The 13,852-nt window shown below is 38.5% G+C and overlaps 1 protein-coding gene across 2 annotated transcripts in view; it reads left to right on the forward strand.

Moving 5' to 3' along the window:
• Positions 1–11,452: 11,452 nt before the first annotated feature.
• The window catches only part of SECISBP2L (SECIS binding protein 2 like), a 67,169-nt gene continuing 64,769 nt past the window's right edge, over positions 11,453–13,852 (forward strand). The window contains exon 1 of one of the 2 annotated variants that reach the window (XM_043989020.1): positions 11,453–11,748. In XM_043989020.1, coding sequence (XP_043844955.1) covers positions 11,719–11,748 — 30 coding nt within the window. In that variant the 5' untranslated portion in view covers positions 11,453–11,718. The remainder of the gene's footprint in view (positions 11,749–13,852) is intronic. The other variant, XM_043989019.1, reaches the window with a different exon arrangement.

Below are 13,852 nucleotides of genomic sequence, written 5' to 3' on the forward strand. Positions count from 1 at the left end.
GTTTCTTTAGCTTTATCCTAAGACTTATACTAGATTTTATATGAATACACAAAGAAATAAAATGTGTGGTCACTAAACAGAGTACTTACAGTCTAGCTAAGGATGGAAAAAGCATTTATTAAGGAAAAGCATTTATTAAACCCTTATTACATGTGATGCAAAAGTCATGCAAATAAGACTCCAAAGAATGCAACTTAATGCAAAATAATATGGTATAACCTGACTACATATGCACTCTAGAGATTTGAAATAAAGCAGAAATCAGTCACTAAGAGTTCTTAAGATTTTTTCTGTGGTTTCAGGTCTATCATGGTGACAGGTGTTTTCTCTGCACTTCTCTTTTCTAAAAAAAAAAAAAATGTGATTTGCAAAAATCTAATTGTAAACGCTGACCTAAAGTTAACTTTCTTGTTGATTTAATTTCTAAAAATCATAATATAAATTTAGTGTAGTATATTTCTTCAGGGCGTCTCAAAGTACTTCATATATATAACCTTATTTCTCTTCACAATAATCCTGCTAGGTAAAAACGTGATGACTTCACACCTGACTGCTTATTTTTTTTAACTGCTATGACAAGTGTATTCTGTAGCGTCTGCAGTATTTTTGTGCAAAGAGAAGGCAGAATTTCCCAATTCAGTTCAGTTGGTCTAATTTCTTGAAGACTGACAATTCTTCTGAGAAATAGAGACAGAGACAGACAATGAGGAAGGAGAAAGAATTTAAAAAGAAAAAAAAAAGTCTGGATGAACCGTTAAACCCCACATTTTGATTTTCTTATCTGTAAAATTCAGGGATTAGATTAGATGACCTCTATGGTTCCTTCCAGCTCTCAATCTATGATCCTAGAATCATTAAGAGGAATGAATGAATGAAAAGGCATTTATTAAGCGCTTGAGGCACAGTGAGAAAAAGGCTATGTTTGTAAAAGGAGGATCTGGGTTCAAAGCTTGGTTTTGCCATTCACTGCCTTTGCAGATCCTGCTATGTTCCAAATACTCTGCTAAACCCTAGGAATACAAACACAGCCCTTAACGATGAAGAGTTTATATCTTAATAAGGAGAAGTGATACATTTAGAGCAGTGGTGCCCAGGGAGATGTATTGTGGTTCATAAAGTTACAGAAATAATGAATGGACTCAAGGGAGAAATAGATTGACCCACTATTTCCAGTGGCCGTGGAAGTACTGATTTAATTTGGTTCCAAAACTAGAAAGTTTTAGGGGCCAGTGGAAGAAAGTGTGCACATATGAAGGGTAGAAGCACAGGAAGTGAAGAAGGAATGTTTAAGGCCAAAAATGGCTAATAAGAGGATAGTAAGGGGGTGCAGTGAAGACTTGACGGAACAGCTAAACTGATATAGTGGATCATATAGTAAACCTTGAGGTATTAACAAAACCTGGGCACTTCAAGGCAAGAGTTCTGGAGCTGAAAGGTTAAGTTATCCAGAGCCTAGCCTCAGGTCCCTAAAATAAGGGAGTTGGTGAGAAGATGGTAAGGAGAAAAGAAGACTTGGAAGAGGAGAAAGAAGGAAGAATCTATTAGGAAAAAAAATTCCCTACATTTCCCCAAGCTGTTCACAAGTATTCTCCATTGAAGAGACAAGGAAGACATAAATGGATGTCATGTCCGACTGTTTGTCTCGTACACATTTCCTGAATTACATATTCTGCTTCTTTAAACTAATCCAGAACATTAGGCACCTTCTTTAGTGTCTTTGGAACCTTTTCTAATTTTTGCCTTTTTGGAACTGGTACTACTGCTTGTCAGGTCAGCAAAACTGATTGGAAGCCTTAGGGAAACTTGGTGATGGACCAAGACCAACAAGTGTTATACACTGGCAGATCTGGCTTCCTTTAATTCTAGTTCTGAGAATCATGTTTTACTGGTTATTTTGCTATACTTAAAAAAAGGTGGGAAGGAGAGATAGAACAACCTTGATGTTTTCTGATTTGTGGGTAAAGGTGAGTTATTTTCTTAGTGAAAAATTGTAATGCCATTCAACAAATGGCAAACATGTACAATATATACTGGAGACATAAAGATGAAAAATATTGTTCTCACTCTTTAAGGAATTTACAATCTTGTATGGAGGAATGAGGCATGTATACAAATAACACAGGTTAGAAAGCAAATATATAGGATTTAGAGTTGGAAGAGACTTCATCTCATAAAATTCCCTTATATTGTAGATGAAAAAAACAGAAACAAAGAGAAGTTAATTGGCTTGCCCAAGGTCATAGAGCCCTGGGAATTGGAATACAAGTTATCTGATAGGATATCATATCCTTTTACACTTCTTGCCATGGTCTGGGTGGGAGAATTACCAAAGACTTCAAGGAAGCACATGAACTGGAAACAGAAATAAGGGAAGGAGTCAATATATGGAGATAGGGTATAGATTGGGTGGAGAGTCTATTCCAAGCCTAGAGAATGGAAAAGTCAATGGCCCTCCATTACCTTTATTTTTGCAGGCAATGGGGGTTAAGTGACTTGCCCAGGGTCACACAGCTAGTAAGTGTCAAGTGTCTGAGGCCAGATTTGAACTCAGGTCCTCCTGAATCCAGGGCCGGTGCTTTAACCACTGCGCCATCTAGCTGCCCCCCTCCATTACTTATTAAATAAAATAGGAGTTTTTAAGCCTGAACTCTGGATAGTTTGGCTGCAAAGTCAAGTAAGTAAAGGAGAGTAATGTGGAATAAGACTAGAAAGAGACTTGGCACTGGATTGTGGAAGGTTTTGGATTCAAGACTAAGGAATTTCTACTTTATTTGGTTGGTAATGGACAATCATGGAAGGTTTCTGAGTAGGGAACCGATGTGTCATACTTGCAATAAGGTTGGATTAGAGAAGGGAAGAAAATGGTGTCAGAAAAATCAAGTTGGAGAAAATTAAGAAGTGAGCGTTATGTTTTAATGTTAAATTCGATTGCTCAATTTCTATTTTGTTTCTTTGTATGACTGTTTAAACGTCTGTTCACTAGTGTTAATTTTATTTGGAAGCTTTCATGTCCCTCTCTAGCACTGTACAAAGTAAAAGAGACTTTGGGAAGGAGAGGTCATTCTCACTCGGTATTTAAGGGAATGGAGGCAAAGACAGAAAGTTGGAGGTTGGGAGACCAATTAAATGATTATTAAAATAGATCAAAAATTGGTGATGAAATGATAAAATGAACATATGAAGTGGAAAGAGTTTTTAAAAAATAAAAATATACAATTGTCCAAATGTAGGTGAAATGTCAGAGTTAAGCTGTCTTCACTATCACAAATGACTAACCTGTCATATTCTTCAACTTAGCAATTCTACTAACAAGCATATACCCCAAGGGAGTCAAAGACAGAAACAAAGGTTCAGTATGTTCCCAAATGTTCATAGTAGGCAGGTAGGAGGGAAAGTAGATAAATCACTGGGCCTCGAGTCAGGAAGACCTGAGTTCATATGTGGCCACTTATATCTGCCTTGGTTTCCCCAACTGTAAAATGGGAATAATAGCAGCACTTACCTTGCAGAGTTGATGTGAAAATCAAATAATACAATTTTTGTAAAGCACATGTCATGGTGCCTGGAACATAGTAGGTGATATATAAATGCTTATTCCTCCTTCCCTGCTCAATCCCCAACTCTTTGTAGTAACAGAGAGTTCGAAACCAAGTGGGTTCCCACTTATCAGGGGATGACTAAAAAAAACCACTAAAAAGGAATATAAATTATTACCATAGAGTAAGAAATTATGGATATTGGGAATTCAGAGGCACATGAGATTTGTATGAATTGATAAAAGAATAAAATACAGCTTGGTTGAAATAGTGCAAATAATCAGTCCCATGAAGTGGTCACATCTAAACTTGCACTATTCTAATTTATAACTATAAGTCAAATGTGGTAATTGGTTCCAGCTGAAAGGAAATATATAATGAAAAATGTTTAAAAATAAGTTTTTATCTGTGTATTAATGTAATATTAAAGCAAATGATAAGAAAATTATATTACTGATTCAATTTTATTATAAAATAATAGTTATAGAAAGCAAAATTTAAAAATTAAAAGTGGCCAAATATTGTACCTAGAGATATGCCTACAGTGACAATATGATGAAAACATTATATTTACCACTTAAAGTATTTTAGCAGCATGGGCTGAAATTTTTATCTTTCTTTAAATCTTCACAAATATGCTGATAAGTCCAAAGGACTTGATCAATGTATTAGAAAATTTTCATGCTGGCATTTTCACACAAAATTGACCTAGGGCATAATCTAAAATCAGTAATGCTATCAACATGATATTGTTGTCCTTCCAATATTTTTCAACAGCTGGGGTAAAATAATTTGAAAATGAGTCTTTGAAAGCAGCTTTAGTCATCCATGACAAAGAATTGGAAGCAATGGGCAAGTATGACCTCTTGGGAACTTATGGATTTTGAGACCTATAAACAAGCATTAATTTTTTTGTTTGTTTGTTTGTTTTTTGTGGGGCAGTGGGGGTTAAGTGACTTGCCCAGGGTCACACAGCTAGTAAGTGTCAAGTGTCTGAGGCCGGATTTGAACTCAAGTTCTCCTGAATCCAGGGCTGGTGCTTTATCCAACAAGCATTAATTTTAACTTAAAATTCCTTTATTTCTGCATTTCTTCCCAAAAAAAGTATTAAGCAATACTTAGACACTTTAAATCCAGTTTGACTCTTTTTTTTTCCTTACGTTCTGAAAGGCATGCTTCTCCAGCATAAACTAGTTTCATTTACATTAAAACTTGTCCATCAGTGTATATACACCTTTGATTATTTTCATCAGCACTACAATGTCCTCATCTGTACTGGCCATTGAAAAAAACATTTATGTATTGTATATTGTTGTTTAATTATTTTTATTTGTTATAAGGGAGGGCACTGGAAGGTGGTAGGGAAGGAAAGGTCTCTGATATAAATCAATCATACAATCTATAGACAAGCATTTATTAAATGACCACTAAGTATTGGTCACTGTGTTAGCATTGGGTACACAAATATAAAGTAATTTTAACATTCTGCAATAGAACTTGATATTTAAAGTGAATGAACCAATCAATATTTGTAAGTAGCAGTTTCTTCACTTTCTGTTTCCCTACCTTAAATAAACTTGAAGCTTTTGTCTGAATGGCTGCTCTGCTAAGAGGAATGGGTCTTCATTGAAATCTTCAAACAAGAGAGCTAAAAGACCATTTCTATCATTGTTACACTCCTATTCCTTGTAGTTGTTTACAAACCACCAAAAGCTGAAACAACTTTGCTTTTTTCTTTTACTTTTCCTCTATGTTTTACAATATTCTGTACCACAGGTTCCCGCATTCTGACATCTCCTATTTTGGAGTTATCAAGACCATGTCTATGCTGGTCAGTTATATCAGATATATGTTCCAATGTAACAGCAAGCTGCTTCTTCTCCTTCTCCTCCTCCTCCTCCTTTTCCTCTTCCTCCTTCTTTCTTCTTCTCTCCTCCTCCTTCTCCTTTTTCTTCTATATTGGCAGTGTTTATATCTGAAGTATTTTTCCTCTTCTCCATTTTGTTAAGGGCTCTTTTAAAAACAAACAAACCAAACCTGGCATTATAATACATAGCTGTACATCATATCTACACACAATGATAAGAAAGTTCAGACTGAAAGATAACTCAGTGAGTTTAAACCCTCCAACTATCACCCATTGTATAACTTTAATTGAATCTGAGTTTTCATTAAATGAGACATGGTACCATTTTGTAATTCACACTAAATAGAATTTTGTTTTGTTTGAATTCACATTAAGAGAACAGTATATAAAATTATTATAGAAGTGTAAAAAAGAAAAAAAATCACTAAAACTCAAACTCTGAATAACTGAAAATAGCAACAATAAAAATCTTAGAAAAGGAGATTTATATAAAGATACATATACATATGTGTGCAATGTATATACATGTATATATATAATTATAGATGTAGATATAGCCTCTTCCTCATAGAGGTGAGAAATTAGGATAGATTATACACTATGAGTAAAAAATTTTCTGTATTTTATATATATATATATAATTTTTTTTGGCAGGGCAATGGGGGTTAAGTGACTTGCCCAGGGTCACTTGACTAGTACATGTCAAGTGTCTGAATCTGGATTTGAACTCAGGTCCTCCTGAATTCAGGGCCAGTGCTTTATCCACTGTGCTACGTAGCTGCCCTGCCCCCATCTGTATTGTATATTGTTGATTGTTTTTATTTGTTATAAAGAAGGGCACTGGAGGGTGGTGGAGAAGGAAAGGACTCTGATCTTAATCAATAATACAATCTGTAAACAAGCATTTATTAAATGACCACTAAATATCGGTTGCAATGTTAGCAGTGGGTACACAAATATAAAGAATTAAACAATCCCCACTCAAAAGCAACTTACATTCTAATGGGGAAGACAAAAAATACATATATAAGTAGAGATGGAATAAATATAAGAAGAATAAATACAAGTAAATACAAAGTAGTTAAATGCAAGGTAATTTGGGAGGGACTCCATCTAAGATTTTTTGTGTGTGTGTGGGGCAGTGAGGGTTAAGTGATTTGCACAGGGTCACACAGCTATTAAGTGTCAAGTTTCTGAGGTCACATTTGAACTCAGGTCCTCCCGAATCCAGGGTTGGTGCTTTATCCACTGTGCCACCTAGCTGCCCCTGTCATTATTTCTTCTTTAGCTTCTTTAAAATTAGTTGGTGTAAATCCTGTAGCACTTGTCTGTGAAACTTCTTTTTCAATGGTTGCAGTTCTTTAACTACCTTCCTTGTGTTCTTCCGTATATTGGCAGCATATACTTCTACTTTCCAGTTGTAGTAGTTATTTTTTTTGGATGTGGACTGTTTTCTTTCTAGATATTCATTTTGTTTTTGAAGCAGTTTATTGTTCAAGCAGAAGCTAAATGTCTACCTGTTAGGAATATCATGGTGGAAGGTTGGATTAAGTGGCTTCAAAGACCCTTCCAGAGATGGAGTTATGGCATAATCATAAATAGAAATTCCCTCAATGGATGTGCACTCTCTTTGTTTTCGTGGCAAAACCCAATAAATATTTTTGGGTACAATCTCTCTCTTTCTAGATATGTATATATCTCCTCTAATATCACAAATTTAAGAAAACTTAGAAATCTATTGATGTTCCTGGTAAATTTCTGGAACCTATTATTTAAAGGGGTTTAAGAGATGGTTTGTAAACACTTAAAAAGGAGAGTAAGGATTACTAAGAGCTACCGTGAATCCATCAAGAACAAGTCATAAGGTTATTAGACTAATTAATGAGGGGAATGCAGTTTACATATAAAGGTTTCTGCAAGGCATTTGACAATCATAATATCCCTATTGATAAGATGAAGTGATGGAGGCTAGATTTTAGTAAAGTTCGGTGCGTTTGGAAACAGCTGAATAGCCAGGTTCAAAAAGTGCTGTCTAGAAGAATACCTTGAGTCTTTCCATGTCCTTGTCCCCCACCCCTAATATTTTAATCAATGACAAATCAAGAAATATGTGCTATATTTAATCAAATTTGTACATAATGGGAAGATAAGTGGCAGTTAAAATACTAGGCAACAGAATCAGGACACAAAAGATTTTTTGACAGGCTATAAGAATGGACTGGGTATAATGAAATTAAATTTAATAGGGGTTAATGTAAAATTTCTATATGGGTTCAAGAAACCAACTGCATAATTTCAGGATGATGGAGGCATGTCTAGTATAATGATTGGAATGACACCACCTACTGGAGACTTACTGTAGAAAAGCTGCGCCATGAGGTGAACATCTCTGAGGGCAAGACCATGCGTCTTTTTTTTTTGGCGTCAGGAAGTGACGCTAGTGGGAGGAGGAAGGGGGAGCTGGGCGCTCTGACTCATGCTCTTTCCTGAGGATGATGGTGGAGAAGGGAGCTAGAAATATGCTCTCCCTTTAATAGATAGGAATCTAGGCCTTTCTTTCTCTCTTTACCAAATTCTTATTCTCCTTAATAAATGCTTAAAAGCCTAACTCTTGCTAAAGCTTATCATTTATTGGTGACCACTCATTAGATATTTTAAACAGACTAGCTAGAATTTTAGCCTTTAACACTAGGCAATAGTTTATATCAACAAATCAGCAAGCATTTATCATGAAGGAGGTCTAGTGGATTGTAAGTTCAATTTGATCTAACAGTGTGACATAGCAGCCAAAAAAAAAAAAAAAAAGGAATTCAGACTGAGTTAATGGAAGCATAGTGTCCAAAACAAGGGAGATGATAACCTCAGTGTCTTTTGCAATAGTCAAACTACATCTGCAGGATTCAATTCTGGGTGCCATGTTTTTAGGAAGACATTGACAACCTGGAATAAATTCAAAGGACAACTTCAACAGTGATAGGATTGGAAATCATGCCATATAAGATGATTGGCTGAAGGAATTAGGGAGGTTAAGCCTGGAGAAGAAAAGACTTGGGTGGGGAACATAATTCTTGTCTTCAAGTATTTTAAGACCTGTCCTGAAAAGGGAACTAGATTTGTTTTACTTGGACTCAGCACATAGAACCTGGATTGATGTTGAGAAGCTACAAAGAGGCAGATTATAGCTCTGTATAAAAAAAACATTTTTAAAAAAATGACATGATTTTTAAAAAATTAAAAAAGTTTTTTTTAATAATAAATTTTTTATTTATAGTTTTGAGTTCCAATTTTTATCCTTCTTTCCCTCCCTCTCCTCCCCCTTTCCTAAGGCGACAAACAATCAGATATGGGTTATACATGTATGATTGTGTAAAACATTACCATATTTGTCATTTTGTAAAAGCAAACTTGATTAAAAGAAAAAAAATGAAAGTGAAAAATAACATGCTTCATTCTGTTCCATCAATATTAGTTCTTTTTTTTTTTTTTTGTAAGGCAACTAGGGTTAAATGACTTGCCCAGGGTCACATTGCTAGTAAGTGTCAAGGGTTTGAGGTCACATTTGAACTCAGGTCCTCCTGAATCCAGGGCCAGTGTTCTATCCACTGCACCACCTAGCTGCCCAATATCAGTTCTTTCTTTGGAGGTGGATAGTATGGTTCATTAATAGTTAAGGAAAACAATCTTAAAAATTAGAGCTGTCCCAAAAGTGGAATGAACCTCCCAGGAAGTAGTTGCCACCTTCCACCTCTCCAGTAGAGATCTTAAAGAAAAAGGCTGAATAATTGCTTGTTGGACATGTTACAGGGAAGATTTATTTTCAGGTATGAGTTGGAGTATAAGACTTCTGAGATTACTTCCAACTCTGTAATTCTGTTATCCTTTCATTATATCTACAGCAGATATAATTAAAGTTTTCTCCCTGCTACAAATGAAAATTTAAATAGAAGATCATAGAAAGGAGAATATGTTAATTTTAGTTCTGTTTTCATTTATACTCAGGAACTTATTAATTCACATATTTATAGATATTTTGAAATACAAAGTAGCAAAACACGAAAGTCATTCATAGCATTATCTTTAGCTCAGTCCCCTAATAGAATAATCAACCTTTTTTTTTTCCCTAAAAAGGGAAAATATTTCAGTGGATTAGATTGCATTGGATTAGTTATGTTATGACCAAAGACCAGTAGTGTCTAATTTTTCAGCAGCACTGAAAAAACAAATTAGGAAATTCAGGGTTCTATTAATCCTTCCAATAAGACGGGACTAGTATCTGTTTATCTACTTAAGTTATAACTTTTAACTATCATATAACATGCTGAACCCAGTCAGCCTTGTGAAGTGCAAGGTCAAATGGAACATTATAAAATAATTGTGAAATTCAAGAGTATTTTCATTTGCTTAGGTAAAATACAACATCTAATTTAAACAAATGGTAGGTTTTGACAATAAAAATGCCAATGTGCTTGGTTGTATTGTAACTTATAGTATTTTGTCTGTTATTTGTACCCTCCTCTCTTTGTGTGCTTTTTTACATACAGTATGGCTTTCCAAGCCAGGAATGGATAACCCCACCCCCCTAATTCTGTCTCTTATCTATTGAGATTCCTTCCCTCCTTCATGGCCTCACTCAAGTGCCATCTCCTCCATGAACTGAAAGTGATCTCTCCCTCCTCAAATTTCTTCTAGCACTTTGGGCCTTTCTTTTGTCCTTATCTCATTCTCCCTTGTGTACATGCCATTTCCTCCCTAATAGTAAGTTTAAGAAGGGTCTGATCACAGGATCATCAATTCATTTCAAAGTAAGAAGGGATCCTAGAAAGCATCTAGTTCAATTTCTTCATTTGGCAGGCAAAGAGACTGAAGTCTAAATAAAGTGACCTTACTAAGGTGACTTAAATTACTAAGGTCACAGAAATTTTACGTGTGTGTGTGTGAACTGTCTTCAGAGTCAGTGATCTAAGCCCCCCTTGTACCACTGAGAGCCACGTTGTATCTGTAGGAATCCCAACCTTGTCTTGCACCTGGGAGGTACCCAATAAATAAACGTCAGTACAAACTGAATTAGCGTCCGTGTCTTATTCTTCTACTAGATTTAAGTTTTTTTGTTTTTTTTTTTTTGCCAGGCAATGAGGGTTAAGTGACTTGTCCAGGGTCACACAGGTAGTAAGTGTCAGATTTCTGAGGTCACATTTGAACTCAGGTCCTCCTGAATCCAGGGCCGGTGCTTTATCTACTGCACCACCCAGCTGCCCCCTGTAAGTTTCTTGAGGGTGAAAATTATGCTGATACATCTTCAGATCCCCAGAATCAAGACCCAGAAGGGGCACATAGCAGGTGCTGAACCAATGTTTGCTGAACTGAATAAAAACTCTTTTAAATATTAACTTATTGAACGATATTAACTTAAATTATTCCTTCCTATGATATAGAGAAGGGACAGGAAAGGATCCTGAGTGTACTCTGGGGCAGAATCAAAGTGTCCTAGATACCAAGGCCCTGGGGGCACTTTCCAAACCACACAGTTTTATGGTGCGGGCGCCAACTGGCATGAGAGATTCAAGTTCAAATATGAGCCACCGGTCCGCAGTTCAGTCTCAATTCTCTTCCTCCCTCCAGCCCCTCCCCCACTCATTTAGAAGGTAAGTAAACGATAGCAATTATACACGTGAAGTCGTGCAACACATTATTTTCATATTAGCCATGTTACAGAAAGAAAGAAAGAAAAAAAATGAAAAAATATGCTCCAGTTTGCACTCAGAGTTCGTGAGTTCTCTCCCGGGAGATGGATTAGCATTTTTCATCCAGAGTCTTGTACCTTGACAGGGCCCCAGTGTGGAGGGTTCTGAGCCTTCGGCTCTGAGTCTTATCCATTGGCCCGGAAACTCCGTCACTTTGCTGCCTGAGTCCCGCCCCATTCTTTCCCTAAACTGCAGCTTTTTTCTGGAGCTGACAACGCCTTCCTCAGTCATTTGAGCCTCCTCGGCTCCCTTCCTAGATGATCTCTCTCTTCCCCCTCCCTCCCCCGTCCCTCGCCCTTCCCTCTGCCTCTTCTTTCCCTCCGCCTCCTCCTTACTCGGTTCTCCCCGCCTGCCCCCGCCCCCCCCTCCGCATCTCCTCCTCCTCCTCCATCATCTCCGGGAGCTGGAGCCGCCGCCGCGGTCAGTGGCGTAGCCGGACTCGGTGTCTGGGCTAGACCGAGAGGGGCGGGCGGGCCCGGATCACTGTCACGTCCCGGGCGGAGGCCATGGGGGAAGCGGCCCTGGGTGTTCTCGACGCTGACTGAGAGCGGCTCCCGCTACCGTAGGAGGCGCCATGGACCGAGCAGCCGCCGCCGGGGACCAGGTACGCTGGGCCGGGCCGGACGAGCCCCGGAGCCTGCAGAGGCCCGAGGCCCGGTGCGGATGCGGAAAGAAAGCCTCGTTCCGGGGCCCGTGTCTGACAGCTCTCCCTTCTCCAGGCTCTCTTGTCGTCCCGGGCGGGTTCTCCCCAACCCAGCTTGATGCCCGCAGCCCCCTAGTGCCCCGACCCCTGGCCGGCCGGGGGGTGGGGGGCTCCCCGCTCCCCCCACCCCGAGGGTTCTAGCTTGGGGGGGCGGGGTTTGGCAGCTGCCTCGGGCACCTGCGTGATTCCAGGTACTCCCTCCCCCCTTCCCAGGGGGCTCATCTTTAGTTCCCCCAATCCCCCCCAAATAGTGTTGAGCTTCGAAAGGACAGTCGGAGGGACGTGTCGTCAGAATGCAGGCACACGTGAGAAAGAGGGCATTTCGGTGGAGGTGTCCTAGAAAGGAATGTCAGCCCAGGCGATACCTGCAGCCTGGTGCTGGCAGGTATTTTAGGTGGTTCCTGCTTCTTGATGTCCTCTCGCGCTTCCCGACGTGGTAGAGCTGATACTGACTGTAAACAGGGCACGCTTAAAAACCAACCAGACAAACTAACAAACTACCGGCTTGTTTTTAAAGTCCAGGGTGGGGGGTTTGTAAAGAGACGGGGCATTCAGCCTACCACATTAATATTTCAGTTCTTTTTTTTTTAATCCGAAAAGGACTTTTATTTTGGTTTGATTCATTTGTTTTGATTCCAAAGTCTTGATTACTAGTTGTAGGGCAATGATAGTGTTGACTGGTTGACAGGAGCAATTGAAGTGCACAATCCAAATAAAAAGGGGGTGGGAGGTTTCAGTAAGAAGTTTGAACTTTTTTTTTCCTTCCTTTCCCCAAACCTTCTACTAGAGCTGTTAACAAGCAGCAAAGTTGACAGTAAGTCTTTGACTAAAGGCTTAACCACGTAATGAAATTGGCAGTGGGATGGAGGAAGAAGAGTAGGGGTGTGTAATGGGGAGCTGTCTTGGGGGTAGGGAATCATGAGGCATGTTAATAGAGAAAGAGGTTCCCCACTTCCTAGTACTTTATGATCCAGACACTCTTCTCTCTTCTCTCCCTCTCTCCCTCCTTTCCCTTTTCCTCTCTCTCTCCCTCTTCTCCTTTCTCTCATCCCTTGCTTCCTCTCTCTTTTCTCTCTTCCCCTCTCTCTCCCTCCTCCCTCTTTTCTTCCTCTCCCCCTCTTTTAAATGTGTATATACAAACATGACTTTAAAAACATGAATAGATTTGGTAGAATAACATATGGAATTACACATGGGAATATTCACGAAAAAGGGCTTTGGTAAATATATTTGGGTTCTATTGACCTTGTTAATGCCTCTACCTTATTTTTTGTGGCCTGTTTGACTCAAAGCTGAAACAAGTGTTTCTCAAAGATGGCTCACTTTTCGAAGTGTGACAAAATAAGAAATTGTTGAACCATTTCCTTGTTTATAGGTGTTAGCTAATGAAAGGGTTAAATATTTTGGTTATTCACCAAGATGCCAGAGCAGTAACTAGTAATGCTAGTGTATACTTAAAGTCCCTTTCATCCTAAAGGAAGTGCAATTAACTATTTAAACAACAACTTTTAACATAGCTATTCATTTGAATGTGGTCATCTTTGTAACATGAAGTGTATGAGGAAATAATTTCTGGTGAAGGCTGGAGATTGGTACAGAGTTTGTGTGTATTTACCTTAAGTGTTTTCTCTGTGTGTGTTTACCTGTCTACCTAAAAACTTAGTTGGCTCTTTTCTTGATATTGATAGTATTTTCTTAATTCTTTATCTAATTAGACCTGTCTATGGTCTCTTTTGTTCACTGTAAAAGAGTATATTTAACAGTTCCTGATGAGGGATTTGGAAGAGGTGATCTCTCTTTTTTTTGGGGGGGTAGGGTAATGGGGGTTAAGTGACTTGCCCAGGGTCACACAGCTAGTAAGTGTCAGGTGTCTGAGGCCAGATTTAAACTCAGGTCCTCCTGAATCCAGGGCAGGTGCTTTATCCATTGTGCTACCTAGCTGCCCCCTGGAAGAGGTGATTTCTAAGAACATAAACCTATTAGTCATTAGAAGTACTGTGATTCG

The sequence above is a fragment of the Dromiciops gliroides genome, chromosome 2 (assembly GCF_019393635.1).
Source record: "Dromiciops gliroides isolate mDroGli1 chromosome 2, mDroGli1.pri, whole genome shotgun sequence".
In the NCBI taxonomy this organism is placed as follows: Eukaryota; Metazoa; Chordata; class Mammalia; order Microbiotheria; family Microbiotheriidae; genus Dromiciops; species Dromiciops gliroides.